The 27,159-nt window shown below is 41.5% G+C and overlaps 1 protein-coding gene across 1 annotated transcript; it reads left to right on the forward strand.

Annotated features, from left to right (window-relative positions):
• The first annotated feature begins 637 nt into the window (after positions 1–637).
• On the forward strand, positions 638–25,499 carry LOC118431625 (collectin-11-like). Its single transcript, XM_035842866.1, has 8 exons — positions 638–689; positions 21,764–21,856; positions 22,485–22,601; positions 23,068–23,121; positions 23,299–23,342; positions 23,468–23,600; positions 24,244–24,417; positions 25,222–25,499. Exons 1-8 carry the CDS (start codon positions 638–640, stop codon positions 25,497–25,499), a joined length of 945 nt encoding a protein of 314 aa, XP_035698759.1.
• Positions 25,500–27,159: the final 1,660 nt, after the last annotated feature.

The following is a 27,159-nucleotide window of genomic DNA, read 5'->3' on the forward strand; positions in this document are numbered from 1 at the left end:
GTTATCATAAAGATCATCAAACATCATTCTTGTTATCATAAAGATCATCAAACATCATTGAGGGACCTAATTAACGATCTACGTACCTTCGAAAGCGTAAGCTACACCAAACGCCTGTCCGTGTGACAGAGAGCGCCCTAGAATGACGCAGACAGCAAAAAACAAGATGTTCCAAGCTTAACTGTCTGCCACTCTCTGAGACTGCAGGGGAAGCATTTTATCACAACTATGATGTAACAGCTCCCGTAATGACACACTCGAGAAAAACATGATGTTTAAAGGTTAAATGTCTGCTTCTGTTTGAGATTGCACGGGAGGTGTTTCATCACTGTTATGGCAATCTTCTCTTGGCTTTGTCTGCTGTCAGGTATGAATAAACCAATAGTAGATGTCTTCCAATAGTTCATGTTTTCATCTTGCGCTCAGAGAAAGTGAAGTTTTGTAAACTTTTCGGTAAGTCTTAACCCTAGTGTATTTTGGAAACAAAAAGGTTTTCAAGACTTGAATAACGCTGTCTTTTGCAAAATTCATCTAACACGAGTTTGGAACTTGTTGTCTGTAATGGAGATGCATACATATATACATTGCTTTATACATTTACAATGTTTACTCCAGACCCCTTGTGCGTCCCTCCCTCATGGCACTCAGCTACCCCGAAGGGAACATGAACAGAGCCAGGTGCGGAGTAGGTAGGACCAGAGACAACCTACTGAAATGGGGACGGGTAAACTCAGCTGAGTGTCGTTGTGGCCACCCTACCCAAACTATGGGACACATTACAAAGGACTGTGTATTAGGCCCCAACACCTCCAACCGGGACCTGCTAGAAGCTAACGAGAAGGCCGTGGCCTGGCTGCAGTACTTGCACGGAACGATATGATGATGATGATACATTTACTAGTCCAATCGTGTGTGTAAACAGTGCTCTGTATGCTAACAATTACCTTCAAGTTGTTACTTGCAATACAAGAACTTGTTTTTTTTACGAGTTCTTGTTTTTTTTACAAGAACTCGTAACAAAGTTAATTTTCGCTATCTGACGTTATAGTAATCAATCAGAATATTTCAGATTTCTTGTACTTCTTCTCCAGTACTTTGGTAAGTCGGAAAGCCATCACGTTTCAAAGACCAGAGGTCATCATGTCGTTAAACCACTGCTTTACGTCAGAGACTCTATTTTCATCGGAAACTTCTCCACTGTTGTTTGCTTGTTCACAGTCCTGTGTACCTTGGGCTGAGGTGCTGGGGCCTTTCTCATTCTTAGGAATAGCTTCACCTGCCATTTCAACTTCCCCAAGATGATATTGAGGTACATCAAAAACATAGGGCGACCTGGCATACGATTCTGTTGTGTCGGGTATAGTTTCGTATAAGCAGGAATCGGGGTCTGTTTTCGGACTATTGCTACAACCTTCCTGATCATCCTGACCATCAGCCTGAGTGTTCTGATTGATGTTAGCTTGGTGATGAGGAATGCTCTTTACAGCTTGGCAAGCCGCGTTATTGTTTACGTGACCAAGTTGCGCAGTTGCGTTGTTAGATTGTTTCCTAACCACTGCACAATACAATGCTAACCCCACACCAATTATCGCCCCAGCTACTGATCCAGTCGTCACCACTATGGCAACAGTTGGAGATGACGTCACCTGATTCTCTGGCGTTTCCGTCATGGCTACTGCGTGATCACTGCGCCCTTTTTCCACATCTGTCACCTGGTTGAAGGTTCTAGTGGCTGTCAAGGCGCCATATTTAACGGTTTGACTAGATGACGTCACCGCATTCTTTGGCGTTTCTGCCACGAGTATAGAGTCAGCATTGTACCGGGCTTTCAAATCTGTCAAGATGTTATCAGCAACGTTTTGAGATATTTCTTCTGATGCAGCCTTTTGTATTGTCTGTTTTTCACTCGATGGTTTAGGAACAATGGTTGTCAGTGGCAACAAGGACGAAGTTTTGGTGTCAGAGGGAGGAAGATCCTGACGTTCTCTGGGACAATAACTATCAGGATCACAGTGCTCGGGTAGGTAGATTCTATTATCTACGCCTGTCGGATCCCAGACCTTATAACATCCTAAGATATTCATGTATCTATTCAACCTGTGGAGTTCTATGTTTCTCACTCTGGGTGGCGTTTTACAGCGGTACGAAGACTGGTATTTGTACATGTCAAATGCAATATCATTTGTCGCGAAGAAAACTTGACATCTTTGTGACGTTTCATTTCGGCATGTTTCCGCCGTTATCGCTAAATTAATGATCCAAGCTACCTGACAGTCACAGTGGAAAGGGTTACCCCCTATGAAAGGTGCGTATGATATTTGTCGTTCATTTGGTACGTGCAAGTTCCACCCAACATCGCACGTAGACAATGTCTTTATGTTATTGTAGAAAACGCTCACCAATTTTAAGTTTGGTACGAAAGACTTCACAGGATAGAGGTTGACACAGAACAGCTGATTATGTGTTAGATCCAAATGAACTAGTCTCGGCATACTCTTTAAACAGTACCAAGGGAAGTAAGTTATCGTATTGTTCCTTAGGTTTAACGTGTTCATATAAGGCAGGGCCATGCAGGGAAACGTGGTCAGGGCGTTGTTGGGAAGCTGAACCTTAAAGAGGTTTGAAGGCAGGTCTTTGAGAACACTCGTTAAACCTTTGTTGTCACAATGTATCCGGAGTAAACGAGGCATATGTAGAATATACCAATTTTGAACGTTACATCTATGAGAGAGTAGCTGTGAAAGTGCTGATGCTTCACAATTGTGCGGTATGTTAATAAAGGTAATGATCACAGCCAGAAGGACAATCATACTGTAATTTGTTTGCGTCACGTCTGTACATGGACAAGACCCCCCCCCCCCAAAAAAAAAAATTGCCGGGAATGAAACAATGGCTTACTATTGACATACACAGATTTGTGTTGTTGTATTACATTTACTGTAATATCTGATCGCTATAATATCAATCCTATGTAATTAGTAGCTAGAGTACAGCAGTTAATTGTAGTCTAGTCTGTCAATGGAAATACCAGTTAGACAGTCTGACCAATGAATGTTACGGAACCTGTTGGGAACAACTTCGACGCTGTTCTGGACTGGAGGGTAATTTTGGGCTGTGATGACGCACTGGTCTTTCATAAAAGGTTCCTCTGTCAGACCCTAAATGTTGATCTTTTTAGGCCTCTTCAGTGGAAACCTTCCTTTGATCTGTAGATAGAATAGGAATATTTTGTTTTCTAAGGAAACTGAGAAAAAAGTAGTGCATGGTTCGTGACCTTTTACACTGACTGACCATTGTTTGAAAAATGGCGACTGAGCCGATAAAAAAGACACAGTGCTCTACATTTGAACAAGTCTCGAGTCTGTCTCAAAAGCATATCTGGTACCTTCTCTCCAGTTTAGATTTTTTATAACATAGACAATACTGTCCTAAATTATGCCGTGGAAACCTTCAAAGACCTGTTGTACATATCTTTTAGTTAAAAACTTACCACAAAGATTATTGAATAACCATTTACATACCTTTCAAAGCGTAAGCTTGGCCTGTGAACAACAAGCGCCTGTCTGTGTGTCAGAGAACCTCCTGCAATGATGCAGGGAAGAAAAACAAGATGTTTCAATCTTAATTGTCTGCCTCTTTTTGAGACTGCAAGGGAAGCATTTCATCACGGTTATGATGTAGCAGTTTCCGTAACTGCCCACAAGATATTTAAAGGTTAAATGTCTGCTTCTGTTTGAGATTGCACGGGAGGCGTTTTATCACTGCTATGGCAATCTTCTCTCTCGTGGCTTTGTCTGCTGTCAGGTATGAATAAATCAATAGTTCATGTTTAACTTTGAAACCACCGTCCGTCTACTTGATATCCCTATTGAAAAATACCCCGTTTTTAAAGAACAACGGATAAAGGTTACCCCGCGGATAAAGGTGAACTAGCGTTACAGTACTATATACGTTTACTCAATTAATTTCAATGTTTAAAAAACATGATCGTGGTCCCTCAAACTTTTTATCTTTTATATCATTGAAAGCCCCTACTTTCTTTAAGGAAATCATCTTACATTAAGTTGAAGCAGACTATTTGTAAAGAAGAAAACACAAACATCAATGTTTATGTCACAATATTACATCTTTATATAATTTTTTACATGTTGATATGAAAGTTGTATGACAACGTAAAGAAAAATCCTTTATCAGGCACTCACACATATCACAAAACTTGACATGCTTTAATTAAGATAAATCTGTGATAAATATAATCACTACTGGTAACTCATGTAGTTCATGCCACAAAAAATTCTCAACTGATGATAGTTGTGAAAATCCTTCTGCTTACATTCCATAGTGACTCGTATAAATGAATAGTTCTGTTTGTTATGTTCCTACATCATGAATACTTTGAAGACATATCTACAAAAGCCTGAAGTCTATCACTAGTATCAGAAAGGCATCTTCTCATCAGTATTATAAGATTTCCTTCGAATTGTGTTGTGGAGAATCCCGTTCCCAATAAGACACACGATTTAACTAGCATCGGCATTGTGTGTGTGTGTGTGTGTGTGTGCTGTTTATGTCTACTGTCTTATCATTACCTTGTTTCTTACAAGACAAGAACGCGCAATAAACATGACTTTTGCTCTCTGGCATCACAGTGAACAATTTAAAAAAGATATTTTCCTTAAACATGAATTCATGATACAATCTTTATACTTTCATGTTGCTGTGAAAGATATATTGAAACATAAACGAAAACCGTCCACCATTCTCATACATTGCTCAAATTATCATAACATACATCAATCACACTACTGATATCAGATAAAACCAATCATCACCAGCACTAAAACACGTTTATGTATAGTATAGTTCATACTAAATCTGAACAATCTGAACAATACGAACAATTTTCTTATATTACATTGTGACTTATATTGTTATTTTCCTACATCATTGAACACTTTCACATAAAACTTTTTTCACTTAATTACGCTAGCATGACATCCCCTCCGGTAAGGCTATGTTGATTTGATTATATGGGTGACATCCGGGCGGGCATAAATTTTCGTCCGTTTCCACAACAAATTAAAGTTTTCAACCATACTGTAAATCATGCAAAGCAGCTGTAAAATGGGCACATATATAAATTAAATTGAAAAAAAAATGGGAAAACGGATTCTAAGGGCGCAGAATGCCAAAGTAAATTCTAAAGAAAAAGAAAATAAGTAAAGGAACAAGAATGATAATTGTTCGGAATACCATTCTCTGTGTGTTTAAGTCATCCTGGTCACTTAGATATCCTTCCTGGTTACTTAGATTTCATACTGAAGGCAACTTTTGTCGGGCAAATCTTCTATTGCTATTTGCATAAACGATTCGGTTTTGGGGTTCCCAGATGATGTCATTCAGTTAATCAAGTCTTAATGGCCTAATTAAGATTACAGTATCTTTGTCATGTTGTTTTAGTTTCACGCGCAAGGCATAGAGGAAGGTGTACTGTCAACGTTATTTGCAGTGTCTACGCGATTCTAAATCGACAGGTTGACTTCCGTTAATACTTGATGCAGACGCTCATTACGCTAGACTAATTTTGAGCGCCACCTACATCGGCTACATATAGCGGCGAGAAGCAGAACTCCAGTCAGAAGCTCTGAGGAAGGTGACTTTGATAGACACCGAAACGTAAGCACGTAAGTTTAAATTTGGTTGTGTACAAGAATTCTCCTATATCCTGATTTTGAGCGGTTCGCGTCGACTTCTACTTGCGTAGTCTGGTAACCTACCATCTGGAGCTCGACGCTATGTCTACGGTGTTGGGAGTGTAGCCCGCCCGCTCAGGGCATTAGCGCACACCGGGGAATTTTGTACGGTGTTGGGTTAGATACAGCGATAGTCTGGCGGCGAAAACTCAAAAGGCCAGCTAAAAAGACAGGCCGGCAGAAACAGACCGATGTTTAGCAGACTGTACTGGGTAAAACACCCCTACGCCATAAGAAAATGATGACTACGCCTTGTGTGGAATTAAAAAGGCTGGTTATACATTTTACGTAAAGGTGCATGGTGACTACCTTTAATGAAGGTTGAGCCATCTTTACCCCGAGAAGAGCTATCTCCCGTGTATGGAGATGTATCTCATGGTTCTGTATTTTCACCTCCTTTGGCCTACAACACCTCTGAATTATGGTAAATATGCTCACAGGCCTGTGTTGTATCTGGGCTTGTGCTGAAATGCTCTGTATCCTTACAGCTAGCCATGGTTTCCCCACTATCCTGAACATCCTCGAGACCATACTGAGGCACATCGTAACCAAAGGTCTCTGCATAGGGCTCAATGCTGTCCGGAAGAGTTTTCTGCATACAGGAATCCTCCAAATTTGGATGATCCCTACAGCCTTCCTGATCATTATCACGGGCAATGTTAGCAGATACATCGGCATGGACGTTCTGGTTAACACCGTTGTTTACAGCTAAGCCAGACGCCATGTTTACGGGGTCATTTGTAGCATGTTTGTGGTCATGTTTTTTTCTTCCCTTTGCTGAATACGCAGCTACCATCAAAACACAGACAAGACTGACCACTCCGACGACTAGTGCAGGCAATCCGGATGCCATGGCAACGGGATGCGGAGTTGGACTGTCCTGGGTCTGTGGCGTTACTTTCAAGTCATCAGTAACGTTTTGTGATATCTGAAATATTTCAGCCTGTTGCAGTTTCCGTTTCTCAGAAGGCCGAAGGTCCTGTCGTTCTTTTGGGCAGGAACTGTAAGGATCACAGGGCTCAGGCAGGTAGATTGTACTATTTACGCCTGTCGGATCCCAGAATGCATAACATCCCGAAATATTCATGTATCTGTTCAACCTGTGAAGCCCTACGTTCTCTACTCTAGATGGTGTTTTGCAACGGAACAAAGACTGGTCTTTGGACACGGCGCGCAGAACAGCATTTTCCCCGAGAAATGATACACATGTTCGTGATGTTTTATTCCTGCACTTAGCTGCAATTATGGCGAGATGAATCACCCAATCTATGTCACAGTCACAGTGGAAAGGGTTACCAGCTATGATAGGTTCGTATTGTATATGGTTCCCATTTGGTACACGCATGTCCCACCCAAGATCGCACATAGATAGTGTATTTATGTTGTTGTAGGAAATATCAACCCTTTGTAAGTTCGGTACTAAAGACTTCACAGGATACAGGTTGACACAGAACAGCTGATTATGTGACAGATCCAAATGAACCAGCTTTGACATGTTCTTCAGACAGTACCAAGGGAAGTAAATGATCGTATTATTCCTTAGGTTTAACGTGTTCAAATATGGCAGGGCCATGCAGGGAAAAGTGGTCAGGGCGTTGTTGGGAAGCTGAAGCTCAGAGAGACTTGAAGGCAGTTCTTTGGGAACACTCGCTAAACCTTTGTTGTCACAATGTATCTGGGGTGCCCAAAACCAATTCTGAACGTTACAACCGTAAGAGAGTAGCTGTGAAATTGCCAATGCTTCACAATTGTGCGATACGTTTACAAGTGTAAGGAACAAAACCTGAACAACAATCATGCTGGATGACATGCTGTATGTGGTGTTGTATGTTGGCTTCAGGGACCTAACATAGAAAAAAGAAATTTTGTTGGGGAATGAAACAATGTTTACTATTCACATACACAGTTTCAAATTGTTTTCAAACCTCTTGTTTTCTACACCACACATCCTCTGTTAGCACAGTAGAGCACAGCAATCAATTGTACGTATTGTCCATTCAATACCAGTTAGAAGGTCTGACCATTGATAGGACTGGGCCCTGCTGGGTACACGGTCGGTCCTGCTCCTGGCTGGAGGATGTGATGACTAAGGACTCTTTTATAAAAGACTGCACACCCTGAATGTTGAGCCTTTTAGGTTCTTCTTCTTGTTCTTGTTATGGTACTGGGTAACACCCCTAATTTGAGTTGGGGCAAACCACCCAGGGCGTAGTGCTGTTGTTTTATTGGCCGTTCCTCAGATGTTGTAATATCTCTTCCTTAAACTTGACGGGGTTAGCTTGAAGGGTGGTTGAGTATGGTAAAGTATTCCAATCGATAGTAGTTCTTGGGAAAAATGAATATTTGAGGCAGTCTTTATTAGTCTTAATGGGATTGTATGAATTTGGATGATTATGTCGAGATTGCCTAGGGTTCAGCTGCAAGTAATGATCGACCGGCAGGGCTAGATTTCTGGAGAATGGTAAGTCTGTTGGCTGTTCTTCTGTTTTTGAGTGTATCCCAACCTAGGTCCGAGGTTTCTTCAGTAGAAACGTTTCTGTGATCTGCTGTAAATGGAACAGGAATGTTTTGTTTTTCAATAGAACCTGAGAAAAAGGAATTGCGTGGCAAATGTGCGTTTTTGCACTCACTGACATTGTTGGAAAATTTGTGACATATGGAAAAGACGAAGTGTTGCACATGTACATAAGAACCATTTATGCATAGCAAGTCTCGAGTCTGTCTTAAAAGCATTGATCTGTGGCATCTTCTTTACAGTTTAGCGAGGTTTGATAACAGGGACAATACTGTCCTATATCAATTCATGGAAATCTTCAATGACCTGTTTTACATATGTTTTAGTTCAAAAGTTAACATGAATATTGTTGAATGCCATTGAGAGACTAAATGCACCATTTACGTACCTACAATTGTAAGCTACATTCAGGCCTGTGAGCACCTGTCCGTGTGCCAGAGAACGTCCTGCAATGGTGCAGGATAGAAAAACAAGATGTTTCAATCTTAATTGTCTGCGTCTCTTTGAGACTGCAAGGGAAGCATTTCATCACGCCTATATGATAATAGCTCCCGTAATACCACACTCGAGAAAAACAAGATGTGTAAAGGTTAAATGTCTGCTTTTGGTTGAGATTGCGTTTCATCACTGCTATGACAATCTTCTCTCTCTCGTGGCTTTGTCTGCTGTCAGGTAAGAATAAATCAATAGTTGATGTCTTCCTCTTGTGTACAGAGAAAGCGCAATTTTGTTGACTTTTTGGTAGACCCTGTTTTGGTTGAATCCTGTTCCCAATAAAACACGAGCTGTGTTTTGGAGTGGGATGGTAATATCATCATTTCTTTACGTGTAAACATTACTTTGCTACTTGTAAGACAAGAAGTTGTTCTTCAGTTTTACTTTGCTAAGTCAAGAAGTCATCACATTTTAAAGACCAGAGGCCATAATTTTATCAAACCACTGCTTTATATCGTCAGTTCCATTTGCATCGAGATCTTCTTCATTGAGACATGCCAGTTCAGTGTCCTGTGCCCCTTTGTCAGTTGAAGTGTTGGAATCTTCTTTTTTATTGGTACTGACCTTATCTGTCATTTCAACTTCCCCAAGATGATATTGAGGCACATCAAAAACATAGGGCGATGCTGCATACGGTTCAATTGTAATCCCATCCATGCAAGGCATTGTATCTGACTTTGTCGTTCGATTATTTACCGTGTCGTCATCAGTAACTTCCACATTATGACCAGTAATATGATCACAGGCCTGTGCGTCTGGACCAGGCAAGATACTGATGCCTTCGGTTGTATTAGGCCTAGTTTGATCTGCCGTTTCAAATTCCCCCATATGATATTGAGGTACATGAATAACATAGGGCGACCTGGCATACGGTTCTGTTGTGTCGGGTATAGTTTGGTCGGTTTCTGGACCATTGCTGCAGCCTTCCTGATCATCAGCCTGGGTGTTCTGAGTGGTTGTAGTGTGGCGATAAAAGACGTTATGTACAACTTGGCCATACGGCACATTGTTTACGTGACCAAGATGCGCAGCTGTGTTGTCAGATTGTTTCTTACACAATGCACAATACACAGCTAACCCAACACCACAAAGGACAGCTCCAACTACTGATCCAGCCACCACCCAGGCTGATACCATGGCAACGGTTTTAGATGACGTCTCCTGATCCGTCGGAGTTTTTGTCATGTGTAGAGAGGTAGTATTGTACCTGTCTTTCGTATCTTTCAAGATATGATAAGTTACGTTTTGAGATTTTTCATACATTGCAGTCTTTGCCAGTTTCGCTTTCTCACTAGATTGTTCAGGACCACTGGTTGCTAGTGGCAACAATGAAGAAGTGATGACGTCAGAGTGAGGAAGATCATGACGTTCTCTGGGACAATACCTGTTAGGATCACAGGGCTCGGGTAGGTAGATTGTACTATTTACGCCTGTCGGATCCCAGACTGCATAACATCCTGAGATATTCATGTATCTATATAACATGTGGAGCTCTACGTTCTCTACTCTAGGTGGTGTTTTACAGCGGTACAGAGACTGGTCTTTGTACATGTTACATGCAATATTAATTGTCCCGAGGAAAATTTGACATCTTTGTGACGTTTTATTTCGGCACGTTTCCGCAACTATCGCCATATCAATCGCCCAAGCTATCTCACAGTCACAATGGAAAGGGTTTCCCGCTATGATGGGTTCGTATTGTATAATATATCGTTCAGTTTGTACATGCACATTCCACCCAAGATCGCACAGCGACAATGTTGTTATGTTATTGTAGGAAATGTTAACAATTTTTAAGTTCCATACGAAGGACTTTACAGGATACAGGTTGACACAGAAAAGCTGATTATGAGACAGATCCAAATGAACTAGCCTGGGCATGTTCTTCAGACAGTACCAAGGGAAGTAACTGATCGCATTGTTCCTAAGGTTTAACGTGTTGATATAAGGCAGGGCCATGCAGGGAAACGTGGTCAGGGCGTTGTTGGGAAGCTGGAGCTCAGAGAGACATGAAGGCAGGTCTTTGGGAACACTTGTTAAACCTTTGTTGTCACAATGTATCACAGGATTGCGAAAATCGTTCAGGGAACATCCTTGAACTAGTAGTTTCACAAGTGATCTCTGGATCATTCTCCTACGCAAAGGCGAAACAGAGTCGTCAGAGGGACTAAATGACTGACGGTACTCTGCTATAGGAGAATGTCTCTGAATCATGGCGTTTGTTTCTGCTCCGATCAGAGGGGTGATGATCAAAGCAGAAACGAAAAACAAGTTTGGCAATCTTGAAAATGATGCAGAACTTCCCTTACATCTCATCTTGTCCATAGCTGTAAGCTTTGTTTGCAGAAGACGTTATCAACGCTTTTATATCTTCTTCTTCGTTATCGTTATCCGATTCGAAGTGGGGACCTCTTAGCTTTCGGACCAAACACGTCGCACGACCCCACGTCACTTATTGTACATCGTCTCAATTGTCATATCGCATATAGAAAGTAGCAAACTTGGCAACAGCCAAGTGGAGAGATTGCTATTGCGCTGCAGTGCACTGACTTTGTCTTCCAGTAACAGGAAGTACATGACGTCTAACCACCACTGTCCACACGGTTGTCAGGACCGACCACGCCACTGTTCCTAGATATACGGCTGTCTCCACCACACCTTCACGTACGTCGTGGACCGAATAATGCGCCCTTATATAAGGCCTTTCCTCGATCTCCTAGCGATAAAAATAACGTAAGATATCGCAAAATGCCAAACGAAGGTTTAAGTATTAGTAAGGGATATCGGAATAGTACCGCCTACGTGATAAATGCTTCTATGGCATGATTTCCCTGAAAAGCATGCAAAGATAATCTCTTATAGTTGTTTTTATATTACCAGACAGATTAGTCAGTTTAGCTTGTATGTTTTGAAAACATGACATTGCTTATCTAGAATAAGCCATTGGGTGGCTTTGAGGACAAGAATGGCTGTTTTCTTCTACACGTCTGCATTTTTCACAAGAAATTATTTTGATCATTTTGATCATGTACCTACCTTCTAAAAGTACCATGTCATGCCTGTGAGAAATAAGCTCCACTGCGGCGCCCTCACAGCTCCTGCAATGGCGTAGGAACGAAAACAAGAAGCTGAATTGTCTGTCTCTGTTAGAGATTGCATGGGAAGTATTTCGTCATTGCCATGATGTAACAGTTCTCTTAAGGACACGAGAAAAAGGCATTGCCACGATGTAACAGTTCTCTTAAGGACACGAGAAAAAGTCATTGCCATGATGTAACAGTTCTCTTAAGGACACGAGAAAAAGTCATTGCCATAATGTAACAGTTCTCTTAAGGACACGAGAAATAGTCATTGCCATGATGTAACAGTTCTCTTAAGGGCACGAGAAAAAGTTAATCGTCTGCTTCAGTTTCTTCTCTCGTGACTCTGCTGTCAGATATGATTCAAATGTTTATCTCTTGATAAAGCACGTTGTTTTTTTTACAAAAAATCGCTTTGCAACTAAGACAATGCTGCCTCTTAATAGAAATATTTATGAAAGTATATTGTCTTGGCAAATATGTAATTTTTTTAAAGATACAACTGAATATAGAAAATGCACATGTAGTCTCGTTGTTGTCGACTATACATTTGCCAATGCCTGTAAATTGGAGATTTGTTAATGTGACGTAGGCCTTAATCTGCCACTCCTTTCGGATGTCTCAGGTCCTGCTCTCAATTCCACATGTCAAAATAAAACAGTTTGTACTTATTGATGTAAAATCACATTATAATGCAAACCAACATCAAACAAAATGCAACGGACATATTTTGCCACTGAACAAGCTTCATAACAAAGGCTCTAGGTAGACATTATATTTTGTGATTGATTTTAATGGCTACATTACATTCTGAAATTTTCCTACTTTGCTCACCTGAAGATAAGCCTTCAGCTTTCGAAGACGCCGCCTCCTGTGACACCTGCCGAATGCGGAGTGAGGAGAAAAGACGTTGATTCGTCTAGCAATGGCGGCTGGACACGTGATGACCCTTAATCTTCTCAGTGGCTAACTTCATCTTCTCGAGAGTAATATCAGTTTTCTGTGCGTGGGTGATTAGAGCAGACCAATCTGTATGTGCTCTCATGTTTAACTACACGCGTGGCTCCAACGTGCCTGTAGGGTCGTGTGGCGCGCTTGTCGAGTTGCTTGTCCAGAACCCAGAGGTCATTGGTTCGAATCCTAATATGGTTCTGATCTTGTGCCCTTGCAATGGTCACTTTAATGGTATTTCTTCACTCTATCCGGGTGTCAATAAAATGGGCACCTGACTTCGGTAAACTACACGCGTGGCTCCAACGTGCCTGAGGGGTCGTGTGGCGTACATGTATCTGCCGAATGTTTGGTCCAGAACACAGAGGACATGGGTTCGAATCCCATCATAGTTCCGAACTTGTGACCAGGTAATAGCCACTTTCATGGGATTTCTGCACTCTACTCGGGTGTCTACAAAATGAGTACCTGACGTCGTTTACGGAGGGTACTGTGGGAAAAAACGTGACAAAACCTCAAACTGTTGCATGACGTAATGCGGTAACCGATGGGCACCGGTGAAATTAGGACGTTTGCGTATAGATCGGTAAAGTTGTGTCATTTTAAAATTGGATCTGATACGCGATTGTTCAAGAGGATGATAGATCAATTCTACGAATCATAATGGTTTTAGTGTATATTTTAGTATGACCTCTGACCGCGATTCTCTGGATCTGTATGTATGTCAGATCTGATCTGTATTTGTATATTATTGTGTTTTTTTTAAATATTTGTATATTATTTTTATTAATGTGAGCCCTGGGATATCACCTCCATTTGGGGCATCCCAATAAACTCAAACTCAACTCGAACAACTCGAAAACTCGAAAACATGTATTCAAGTATATCGTATACACTTTTACTTTATTTGCCGTTGCAATACCTTTCTTGGCACAAAACACTGTTCAGCAACCACAATGTACTGAACGTCACGTGCTAAAACATTCACTCCTTCCAGAGCAAAACTTGCTAAAGTCAAACATCTTACGCAGCCTCCATATTAGCTCTCCGAAACGTTAAACATCTGTTGGTCACAGGTGTTATATATAAGTTGCAGAGCGTTCATTACGAACATACAAAGTCAGTGTATCATTCTGTGTGTCAACCATTGATAAAAGTCACAATGTAGTTTATAAACCACAACTAGTAAAACATCTAGTTTTATATCCCAACCAATAAAACATCTAGTTTACATACCACATCTACAAAAACACTGACACCGTTAATTTCTAACAATTTTTCAGTTGAGTTGCTTGTACAGGAATCTACACTTAATTGATATGTTATCCACTTGGTTTTGCATCCTTCTGCAGTCAAACAAGTATGTGCATTGGTGATTATATGTACATCACTTATTGCTGGATATTCCGTTGTCGTAACTCATATGTGTGAGCCATATATATTTATATTTACACGTTAGAATTCAAGCTTTGTAAAATAAAGATGAAAAAAAGCGTATAAAAGCAACCATACAACATGACGTTGCATCACTACTGAAAGTCACAAAAATGTACTTTTATATCTACAAAAACACTGACACCGTGAATTTCTAACAATTTTTCAGTTGATCTGCTGTCGCAGTCTGAATCTACACTTATCATGTTTACGCCCTCCACTTGTTTTGCATTCTGTAGTTAAACAAGTCTGTGCATTGGTAATTACGTGTGCATCATTCAATCATGGATATTCCATTGTCGTAGCTCATGTGTGCGCTATGTATTCACACGTTACAATTTAGGCTTTGTAAAATAAAGATGAGAATTAGCAAAAAAGACATCCGTACAACATGACGTTGCATCATGCGTGATGCCTTTCCAATGTTGTCTGTGACTGATTTGCATGCGTTCGTTAGCGTAAAGTATCATGATACAAATTCCCACTGAGAAACATGTAGCGGTTTAAGCAGTATATAGTATAGTACCCATGAAGAGGTTTATGTGCATCATCAATTAGAGGTTTTGGAATACAAAGTCGATGTATTTTGCGTTCCCAAATGAATAGACAGATGAGGGAGCAATTTCTAATCTCCTGGCAGAGGAGTGAAGCCGGCTTAGGAGTGTCTATTTGCCCGGTAGCGAAACTCACTCATAAGCCGGCTTCGCTCCTCTGCCAGCTTTTGATATTATCTTGTGCTACCGTAGGATCTCCTTGGAGATTAATCGATTTCGTACAGTTTGGAACCTTCTCCACTGGTACCGGTTTGTTCACGGTTATATACGTCACACTCAAGACGCGATTTTGAATACGGTTCAGATGTGTTGGTTGTAGCTTCTTGTATGCAGGACTGACCGTACATTTTGGAACCTTCAAAAACACTAGGAGATGTTTCATAAGGTTCAATCGTATTAGTTTTAAGCTCATCTACGTAGAAATCTGTATCTGACTTCACCACCTCACTTTCGACCTTGTCGTTATTAGTAACCTCCCCATGGTGGCAGGCATGATCAAAGGCCTGTGCTTCTGGACCAGGTAAGGTACTAACACCTTCTGTTTCGTTAGGACTGGTCATGTCTGCAATTTCCCCCATATGATATTGAGGCACATCAAAACCATGAGCCGTTGCGTACGGTTCAACTGTTTCAGGTATAGTTTCGTATGTGCAGAAATCGGAGTCTGTTTCCGGACCATTGCTGCAGCCTTCCTGATCATCAGCCTGGATGTTCTGACTGGTCGTAGTTTGTTGATAACAAACGTTACTTACAATTTGGCCAGCCGCAATGTTGGTTACATGACCGAGTTGCGCAGGTGCGTTGTTAGATCGTTTCCTACCCAGTGCACAGTACACAACTAAACCCATGCTACAGAGGACAGCTATCCCCAAAGTTACTGATCCAGCCGCCACTAAGGCTGATGCCATGGCAACGGTCTGAGGAGATGACGTCTCCTGATTCTTTGGAGTTTCTGTAATGGGCACTGCGTGAGCATTGGGCCCTTCTTCCACATCTGTCACCTGATTGAAATTTCTAGTGGCTATCGAGGCGCCATCCTGCAAATCTGTCAATATATTATTTGTATCGTTTTGAGATATTTCATCTATTTCAGCCTTTTGCAGTTTTGGTTTCTCACTAGATTGATCTGGACCAGTGATTGCTAGTGGCAACAATGACGTTGTGATGACGTCAGAGGGACGAATGTCCTGGCGTTCTGTGGGGCAGGTACTGTTGGGATCACAGGGTTCGGGTAGGTAGATTCTACTATTTACACCTGTTGGATCCCAGACTGCATAACATCCTGAGATGTATCTACTTAATCTGTGGAGCTCTACGTTTCTTACTTCAGGTGGCGTTTTACAGCGGAACAGAGACTGGTCTTTGTGTATTTCAAATGCAATATCAGTTGTCCTGATAAAATGTTGACATCTTTGTGATCTTTCATTTCGGCACTTTTCCACCTTTATCGTGAAATCAATGATCCAAGTTATCTCACAGTCACAGTGGAAAGGGTTACCCGCTATGAAAGGTGCGTATGGTATATGCGTCCCATTTGGTACATGTTCGTTCCACCCGAGATCGCACATAGACAATGTTTTTAGGTTGTTGTATGAAATGTTAACAATATCTAAGTTCGAAAGGAAAGACTTCACAGGATAGAGGTTGACACAGAAGAGTTGATTATGTGACAAATCCAAGTGAACTAGTCTGGTTATGTTCTTCAGACAGTACCAAGGGAAGTAACTTATAGTATTGTTTTTTAAGATCATGTTCTTCAAATAAGGCAGAGCTATGCAGGGGAACGTGGTCAGGGCGTTGTTGGGAAGATGAAGCTCAAAGAGGTTTGAGGGCAGGTCTTTGGGAACTCGCGTTAAACCTTTGTTGTCACAATAAATTTGGGCTAACGGGTTATCCTGAACATTACATCCGTGAGAGAGAAGTTGTGAAAGTGCTGATGCTTCGCAATTGTGCGGTACGTTTATAAGGGTAAGGATCAAAACCTGAACAACAATCATGCTGGATGACATGCTGGATGTGGTGTTGTATGTTGGCTTCAGGGTCAAAACTTTAAAGGTATTTCGTCGGGATTGAAACAGTGGTTTACTATTTAAGCACACACAGAGTTTTGTATTATTGTACCAAATCTACTCTAATATTTGTTTACTAAAACCACAATCTTATGTTATTAGTAGAGTGCACCAATCAAATGTGTTTTGTAGTCAACAGAAATACCAATGAGACAGTCTAACCATTGATAGTTACGGGAACAGTTGGAAAAATGGTTTTGCTGCTCTTGGCCGGAGGAGGTGATCTTGGGCCTGTGACGAAAGTTTCCTCTGCCTTAGTCTTAACCTGGAGGCGGTTCGTCTCGTGTCTTAACTAGAAACCTTCCTGTGGTCTGCTGAAAATGGAACAAACGTGATTTAGATTGATTTAGAAATTAAACATGAATTTTTTATTCTTCCAAAGAGAATCATAAAAAATGTAGACATACTGAATCAGACATTTACATACCTTTGAAAAGATGAGCTATATAGATGCTGAGGTCAGGCTGTGAGAATCTGCCGCTGTGCCTCCTGTAAAGGCTGCCAAGAAAAGTGTCAGATACTGTAGGACATAAGAATTTTCTCTTACACGACCAGTTTTTCTCACCTGCTGACGTTTCGATGTCTGTCAGACATCGAAACGTCAACAGGTGAGAAAAACTGGTTGTGTAAGAGAAAATTCTTATGTCCTATGTTCTACCAACCTGATGAAATTATTTTCAGATATCAGATACTGTGTTTTAATGTTAATTTGTCTGCCTCTCTATGGGACTGCGTGGTAGGCTTTTCACCACTGCTCCGATAATCTCTTCTCTCGTCTTCTGTCAGGTATGAATAAGTCAATAGTTCATATGTTTTCAACTTCAGCAAAGACCACAGTTTTGGTGCTGCCGTTTTCAAACTAAAGCGAAATTTTGTGGCCTAGAATGATAATAACAGTTTATTGCAAATTCTTGCCCGAGGGCTAATTGCAGGTAACATGAAAGGAAACAAACAAATAGTGTATAACAGTATAGAATGTGATGGTGTCGTTTTCACAGCTCATGCTATGTAACACTGGCAACTTTAGGACTTATCAAGTAACGTTGCCGCTCGTGAGTGGGTGGTTACAGTAGACCAATCTGCACGTGCTGTTATCTTTATGCTTCAGTCACAATTGCACGGAAAAAGCAGCCCTGTGAGCTATATTTTTCTGCACTTTTGGGTCTAAACCCTACGGCTATCGAGCTATATTTGGGCCAGGCCGGGATTTTAACCTTGATTTGATTTGATTTATTGGAATTGCAACAATACAATACTCGTGGATCACAGGCAGCAGTAGGCTGGTTTGTGATCCACACATCAATATGAATACATATGTACATTACATTAATACACTAAGAAGGTGGAGCATTGGTTAAAAACTATTAACGTTAAATACAATAAATCTACATTCAAGATGTGATCTAAAACATAAATTAGGCATTCAAGGACAGTAATCTCTGTTTGAACATACTGAGGCGTCGAGCTTGCTTTACCTATTGCGGCAATTCGCTCCAAAGTCGGGAAGCATAAGGGATGAATGCAGATCTGTAAGTGTGGGTCCTACAGCGAGGGAGGTGTGGAGTTACGGAGCTGCAAACCTTGGAGTTAAAACTAGCACGGGACCCGGCGACAAATAGACACAGTGACGTACCTGGTGAAAAATAATGGGTGCTAACAGATATTTCACTAAAAGACATTATCTATTACCTCTCACCTGAAGATAAGCTGCAGATTTCTAAGACGCTGCCTCCTGTCATACCTGCCGAACGCCGAGTGAGGAGTGAAAAGTAAAAAGACGCTGATTCGTCTGGCAATGACGGCTTGTCACGTGATCCCATCCTTCATCTTCATCCTCCATAACTTCATTTTTCCGAGAATTACCTTCGCGTTTTCTGTGCGTGGGTGATAAGTCCAGACCGATCAGCATGTGCTCTAATGTTTAAACTACACGCCAACGTGCCTGTGAGTTTGTGTGTCGTGCATGTATTTGCAGGGTGTTCGGTCCGGAATACAGAGGGTCCTATCATGGTTCCGAACTTGTCACCTCTACACGGGTGTATACACATTGAAGAGCAAAATCTGGCTCATCTTGGCAGGGGCTAACTTCATTTTTTGAGAATAATCTTCTCAGTTTAAATAAAAGTCGAAGTTTTCTGTGCGTGGGCGATTACAGCAGACCAATGTTTAAACTAGACGCGTGCCTCCGACGTGCATGTGTGGTGTGGTGTGGTGTATATGTATCTGCAGAATTTTTTATCCAGAACACAGAGGTCATGGGTTCGAATCCCATTATGGCTCCAATATAGTGCCCTTTCACTCTACCCTTTTGTACATCAAAATGGATACCTGACTTCTTTTAGGGAGGTAAAGGCGGTGGGAGAGAGGGTACCGTGAAAAAATGATGAAACGTAAACCTGTTTACGGGACAAAGTATGCCTTTGCTAAATATATATCTACACATTGAAGAGCAAAATCTGGCTGAGAAATAGTTTTTCAAGTATAGTATTCAAACTTTTGTGAATTACACCGAAAGACCAGAAATGTCAACACAACATGCATAAACATCCGAAAATAATTTCATCAGGTTGGTAGAATATAGTACATTGGAGAATTCTTGTAACCAGGATAAGCAAAAGCGCAACCTACATCAGCTAAATATAGCGGTAAGAAGCGAACTTCAGTCAGAGGCTCTGAGAATTCTCTTATATCATAAGCATAAACAATTTTTTTGGATAATCTGCTTTACATTTTACATATTAACCCTCTCAAAATACAGCTCTCAAGTAAGGAACAACAACATCTACTCAACCTTGAGGTTTTCAAGCATAATTCCTTCGAAATTCATTGACAAGTAGTGGGGATCAAGAGGATCAGGCTCAATTTCAGTGTTAAACGCGTTTTCTACTCCCTGCAATATAAGTAAATGGATAGTCGATGTTTTTACCCCATAGTTTTCAGCCAGGATATTAGTCTCGCCTGTCCAGTGTACGTGTTCATGAGTCATCCATTCTTTTCTTTAGTATAGTTATTCATCAGTATCCCATATCCGGAGAAGGAGTTTGCATTTCAGTGAGTTGTGTCTCACGAGTTTCAGACATCCAGAACTCTTTTGATACCCTTTGATAAGCACGTTTAAAGTCTCAGGAGCTTATTGAGCAGTTGAGTTGTAGTAGCTCAGAGAGCGACCCCTTGACATTTGCATGTAGACAAAGGCCCAGAATGTCCTTTGTGACAGTCAACCTTTCACCTTTCAGATGCTCAGATATCTTTTGATACTCTTTGGTAAGCACATTTAAAGCCTCTGAAGCTTAAAAACCGACGTAGAAGGTCAAAGAACGAGCCATTTGACATTTGAACAAACAGGTCAAGAGAGTTCTTTCTGACATGCAACCGCGTAGAGCTGTTTGACAAGATAGGCAGATTCCTGAAACACAACAGTAAAGATCTCCAGCGACATAGCACCAAAGGGACAGCTGATGGATACAGATACACTGTATAGGGAAACACACCATCCACATCATGCATTATATTCTTGAGATGATAACTCATGAAGACTCTTTCAACACTTGAAGTACGGTTGACTGAAACGCAAATGAGGCCCGGTATTACGAACAATGCTTCTTGCCATGACACACCCTCCATTGATGTGAAAATCTTTGTGATCGGCAAGAAAATGTAAATGCCGCATACGCCTTATAAGTTGTCTGGGCTGTAGACCAGCACTCATACCGAGCAACGTCTCGTCTGGTGTTAGACGTGTTCCTGCCGACTGGAGATCTGACCAGAGGCATCTCAGCAGCGGCGGTTACCTGTGGCACAGCAGGTAGAATGTTTTGTGTTCAATTGGGGAAAACTGCCATTTACTGGTACACCCTTGTCCTGCGAAGACTTTTTGTTGCCAAAATAACCCCCATATATGTGTGGTTAATTCCTCAGATCAGTAAAATCTGACATATTATGTGCTTCAGCTGCTGATTTATTTCCCCGATCGATGCGGTTTGCTGCGGTATGTCAGATTTAAGTAAGAAGTGCTCAAAACCCCTAAAGATACTGGACCAACATACGGGCATCATATATGTGCAACCCGTATATATATATATATATATATATATATATATATATATATATATATATATGGGCTGAGCAGGACAAGAGTTAAGGGTTCTTGCTATCTACTCTCCAAGCAGAGGTTAGACTCCGACTTGATTTTGACGTGTTTCAAGTGTATTTTGCCAAGTTTACTACTTTGTCTCGTTTTCTTCAAATTAAATGGCAAATTTTCCCAAACTGGCCGACGGGAAAAAAACACGTTAACATGTTTAGGGAAGAACCACTGCTTGGAGAATATCTGCTATCTTTGCCAACTAAATTAGTATCTGTCTTAGTTCGTCGTTCTTAGAATGAATAGGTTACTGAAAACATATTTGGATAATTTACGAGAATGCGTTCATGTTTGATTCGTTCTACATCCTTTATGGTGATGACAAAGACAGACGAATTTTGTATTTCCAACAGATTTGTTTTCATATTTGCAACAGTATGATATGGCTGTTGCTACACCTAGCATGATTGATATTTTAAGTTGTTCTCCAGATGCCTGAATAATAAGGTGCTTCGGTTGTACTCTCAAATATATGGTCAAGTCTAGATGCCGAAACCTTCATTCTTCTTGAGAGCAGAACTCGTAAAATCAACCATTGTTTTAGGAGACTCGGCTTTGAGAAACCTTTAGCAACGGTTGTTGTTATCAATCTATGACCCCATCTATATATTATTACACGTTTTGATCAAATATGCTCTAACTTATCAACGTTTTAATAGTCCTTTTGCTTCCTTGCAATTCCTTAGCTGCCTCGCAATGAAAAGTAGAATAAAATAGCTTTTTATTCGGAACTCTTTTAGGGTACCATAATGTGTTATTTTTCTGCAGGCACCACGCCCATGAAACCAGCCCAGACCAATTGGAGGGCACTTGCGCACATGGCTGCGAGAATTCCCAATCCCGTGTACACATCAAAAGCAGGTAAAGTTGTTGCCTGTAATCTTCAAGCAGATCCTACGGTAGTATAATATCAAAAGCTGCCAGAGAAGTGAAGCCAAAATAGGAGTGTGCATTGGCTCCCAGTGTCTAATGACTCCCTTTGGCCAGCTGTACTCCTTAGCCAGCTTTGATACTATCTTATGCCACTGGTAGATTTGCCTGGAGATTAGTTGCCTGATCCTGTTGTCGTACTGTTGTTGCTTTTGTTGAGGATATGAATATTCAAATCCTCTGCTATGCACTTTTTGATAATTTTCAATGCGTTTCCGAAGTAACTTTAAACATATCGACCAGATTACTAGTAATGTACTGCAATACATGTCCCCATTTTATTTCGTAAAATGACTGTAAAGGCATTTTGGCTACAAATTAGTACTATGTGTTGGATAGTTATGTGAACTATGTTGCTAATTCCAAACGACGAAATAAAGACTTGCCTACAACATAATGGATTGGAAGTTCAAAACAAAACAGTCTTTTTGTACCCTTGCTTAATCTTACTTCATGAATTCAGGCTACCCATTGCTTTGATTGTTGCTTACTTTGGTGTCTTAAATGCGGCTAGAAAGATGCCTTAAGAGATAACCATTCTTGTTTGTTTAAACATCAGGTTACGACGTCAATCCTGACCACAAGAAGATGTTGTCTCACCTCTGCAAGAAGGTTTTGCTCGCCACAGGTGTGCTGATCACCGTGGCCATGGTCATACTGTTGGCATATCTTACAGGTCAGTTTCGAGCCATTTTGGTCAGACCTAAGATCACAGGGAAGCACTGTAGTCAAAAAGTTTAAACTTTGTTCCAACACAACAGGGAAGCACTCTTATTTTTTTTCGATAACAATATATAAGTGTGGTGGGTTCAGTATCCAGGATGACATCGAAGGTTGCACGCAACCTTTTTAGGTTGCAGTGAGAGCGCAGTGCGGTCGCAGTCTTGTGGAAAGGGAGCCTCAGTGACACTGAAGAGATCTGGTTTTACACCCTAACTATGAAGTGATATACAAACGTCTGAAGACAAATTTAGATAGTCCAATGTGAAACAAAGACTTTTTTTACCATTTATTTCAGAGTTGACTATCTAAATGTTGTCTTATGCCTCAGGATGACACTAGCTTATGGATGGAAACCCCTGTTGAAAACAGCTTTTAGTTCGTCTTCAAAAAATAAACGGTTAAGGTAACTATTCTTTCAGGAGCGGTGATCGAGCTCCAGAAGAAGACTGCGCTACTCGAAGCAGACCTGAAAAGTAAGCAATTCTTAAAAAGTGAGGTTAAGACGGGGGGCGGTAGTGGACTCTACAACAGACCTGAGTCAGCCCACGGATGTGCCCTACGTGACAGAGACTGCCATTCTCGTATAGGACTGTACGTTTAGCCATTGTCGAAACTGTAGGGCTGATACCAAACCTTACAATCTAATCCAGGAGAAATGGTCCACATAGGGCTGTTGGGCCTCCTGGGACAGCCGGTAAAAGGGGACCTCCAGAGATGATGTGTACGTCAGCTTACAGATGTGTCCTATGAGACTGACATTCTCGTAAAAGGAATCTTACCAAATCTTAACATCTACTCTTATTTACTCTATGCCACTAGGAGAATATGGCCCTGTTGGGCCTCCTGGCCCACCCGGTGAAAGGGGACCTCCAGGAGAAACGGGCCACATGGGGCCAGCTGGCCCTGCGTCTGTTGGGCCTCCTGGGCCACCTGGTGACAGGGGACCTCCAGGGTTGATGGGACCCGCTGGACTTTCTTGTCTAGGTGGAACGTCAATGCGTTTGCGCCAAACTGAACAGGCTACACCTGCTGTAAACTCCTCACAATGTGAGTCGAATATCCGAAAATAATTTCATGAAGTTGGTAGATCATATAGGATATAGGAGTTTGCCTGAGTTTGTACCGCCTAGGGAAGTTGACCATGACTATAGTTGCAGAAGTGAAACTTGTTGGATAGTTGTAAAAGTGCAACCAATATTGAAGCCATGAGTACAGTTGCTAACTTGGTAAGCGATGCCAGTATACTATACCAGTGTCACTTTTGCTACACTAGTACACTTCTTTAATACAGGAATGAATGATGCCACGTTTTGTCACTTCAGTTCTTGTTACAACGTTTATGGTGTCTATATTGAACATTTTGACATCTTTTTTTTACCCAGCTTGTTTTTACGCCCATCACATTATTTTTTCAGTCTACATAGGATGTCATCCATATGATTTACTTGCTGTGGCCTAAGCCGAGAACAAAAATGAAATTATAAGAAGTCTAACAACATAGGGCTCTAGCCATCGGGTTGAAATTTGCCTGTACATATATGACTAATCATTATAAAGCGAAACCTTAAAAGTCTTCCGGCATTTTTTCCTGATAGCTACTAAGAAGTGGCGTGATGACTGGCAATGCGGGCAGGGCTACCCCGCTGAAGACGGTAACCCTGCTGAATGCGACCCGGCAAGTATTAACCCGTGCTGCTCCCCGGGAAACTGGTGCGGCAACACCACAGCCCACTGTGACTGTCTGGCTTGTGTTGACTACAGGAACACAGGTACATTACTGCAAATGCAGAAATGTTCGCGGTGGTTTTATGTTCGCGGTTCTTGCGTTACAAATTTAACTTAAAACCACCGCGAACATTTTCCATGGCAGTAACAAACTACTGTGCATGGTGCTACCGCGAACTTAAAACCACAGCGAACAGTCCTTTTCTCGATACCGCGAAATTAAATTCCCGCGAACTTAAACGCATTTGCAGTATTCGTAATCTCCAAGCAGATCCTACGATGCCATAAGAGTACCAAACTGGCCAAGGAGTGTAGTCAACCAAGAGTAGATCATTTTAGCTGTCCCTAAATTTGAATTTCTGGCTGTCTTAGAGCTAAAGAAAACAGAAAAGTGAAGGTTTTGATTCACTCACCTTGGTATCAGGTGCAGAGTGTAGACCTTAGCGGTCTATCAAATACACGGTCCTAAAATCTGGGTTCTTGTGACTTAATTCTGGTAGCTGTCGTATACTCAGACAAAAACTCAAATATGAGCCATATCAAATGTTTACCCTGAACGCTGTTGTTTGATTCTTAGATATTTGCCCCTAAGGTTTTCTCGCTAAACCACACTTGTTTTCAGATTTTTTAATATCTTATAAAAGTTAATGTAACCTCTATAATTAAATATTCAAATTCATGCTAATGTAATGACGTAATTGGTCAAAATCCAAGATGGCGGACCATATAATGATGAAGTATAATCAGGTTACTTTCACTCGAATTTCATCACTACTTGGGTTAAGTACAGAATTGAACCCAACAAAGGGTTGGCGGATTAACATGAATTTTGGTATGTTTTATTCCAGTTGTTTGTCCCGAACGTTACAACCAGTGGCGCGGAACCTGCTACAGAGCCTTCACCGTACACAAGACCTTCAGCCAAGCGGCCGCGACCTGCCGTCTTGACGGCGGCACCCTCGCCATGCCCCGGGACGCTGATGCCTACGCCTTCCTCATCTCCTCCTATACCTGCGCGTCCGGGTCTTTCTTTTGGATCGGCCTGAACGACCAACGCCAAGAAGGCACCTTTGAGTGGATGGATGGTACTCCACTGGGCAATTTCAGGTACGAAACAACAACATAGAACTGCTAGGTAATACTCTTGACTCCTACAGAATCTGCTAGGTACTGTTAATGCAGAAATGTTCGCGGTGGATTAATGTTCGCGTTTTTCGCGGTGACCCCTTTACCGCGAACTTAAAACCACCGCGAACATTTTTCTATTATGGTATTAAATTGCAGTCTATGGTGTTAACGCGAAATTAAAACCACCGCGAAAAGTAATTTTTCCCGCTACCGCGAAATTAAATACCCGCGAACTTAAATGCATTTACAGTAATACTCTTGACTTCAGCAGTTTATCCGAATCAGCCCGCATCCGTCTACTATTAAGGGGTTCACCTTTCCTGTCACATCATACAAACAGCAGTATCTTCCAGTTAACCGTAAATACCACACGCTTTGCAACCATCTAATAACCTAGTTATTGCAAATAGCTGTGAATTGTTTGTTTTGATATTGTTATCTTATTGTTATCTTTTTTGAGAGGTGATTTTAATATTGGCATATTGCTAAAGTGCATCACTTCTCTGTCCTGTATTGCACATTGCTGCTGAATAAAAAAAAAAATCAGTGATTGGGGCCTTGGACAGCCGGATGACCACGAGGGCGGTGAAGACTGCGTTCATTACCGGCCCTACGATTGCACGTGCGGATACTGGAACGACGTGTCCTGCAGCGCCACCTTCGGCTTCATATGCCAAGTCGCCCCAGGTACAACTCGTAAAACGGGCGCGGTCACATGTAGGCCGTTCGGTCGTCGTACGGTTTTGATAATAGGATTTTCAAGCAGGCAGTGACTGAGCCAACTACCCACAAGGACCCAAGAGAGCATTTTGTGCATCAAGACAGTTGAACATTGTAGGACACATGCATAGCTGTCCTAATACCCCCCCCCCTCACATCATATACGATCTTCGCACGTACTTCGCGATCGCAGGAAGGTCGGCTGATTTTAAGATCTTAAGATGGTCTTGCGTATTTTTCGCCCCAAAACTGTCCCCCTCACATATAAGCGAGGCTCGTGCGATCGACGGTGAATAAATCTATGATAATGAACCTCCCATGACCTCTTGCACGTGGACAAGGTAACACAAAACGTTTCTCAAAAAAGGCAAGAGATCAATAAATGTTGCTTATTTTGTTGTCGGAATCTTTTTAACCAATGAATGGAATGCGCGGGCATAATAGAAATGACACAAGAAAGGAAAGTGTGTCACAAAGCCAGCCTACATACTACAACAGGGGCCACAATGTCAGAATTACCCTCACATTCCCAGAAATTCAATATTTGTAAACGAACGGAAGTCGGGCGAACGCACCAACTATGTGACCGCGCCTCAACAAAATGCCACTCTTATATCCAGTTGCTTGAGTACCTGCTTTTTGGCATATCTTACTACCTCGATGTTTAGTCTTTATCGACGTAACTGTATAGTTCTCATTTTGTACAGTCTATGACATTTCACTGATGTGTTCTTCGTCCACTCTTTTCCAGGACGTGCCTAAGCACAAAGCCAAGCTCTCATCGCTGTAGGGCGGTTCTTGAACTATCTAGTCTCCAAGCAGATGTAGCGGTGACACAAAATGGCCAAAGTAATGTCCAACTATTCCCAAACGTCTTAAAAGACACAGCAAGGCATTTTCTTCTATGGTTCAAACAGTACTAAAGAAAGGTAGGCACA

Source organism: Branchiostoma floridae, chromosome 15 (genome assembly GCF_000003815.2).
Source record: "Branchiostoma floridae strain S238N-H82 chromosome 15, Bfl_VNyyK, whole genome shotgun sequence".
NCBI lineage: Eukaryota > Metazoa > Chordata > Leptocardii > Amphioxiformes > Branchiostomatidae > Branchiostoma > Branchiostoma floridae.

Excerpts from the sequence above, each read along its gene's own strand:
- LOC118431625 (XM_035842866.1), top strand. The coding sequence starts at position 638 with ATGGCACTCAGCTACCCCGAAGGGAACATGAACAGAGCCAGGTGCGGA. Across the intron at positions 690-21,763 it reads CAGAGCCAGGTGCGGAGTAG|GCACCACGCCCATGAAACCA; the intron begins GTAGGACCAGAG and ends ATTTTTCTGCAG. Across the intron at positions 23,122-23,298 it reads ACTCGAAGCAGACCTGAAAA|GAGAAATGGTCCACATAGGG; the intron begins GTAAGCAATTCT and ends AATCTAATCCAG.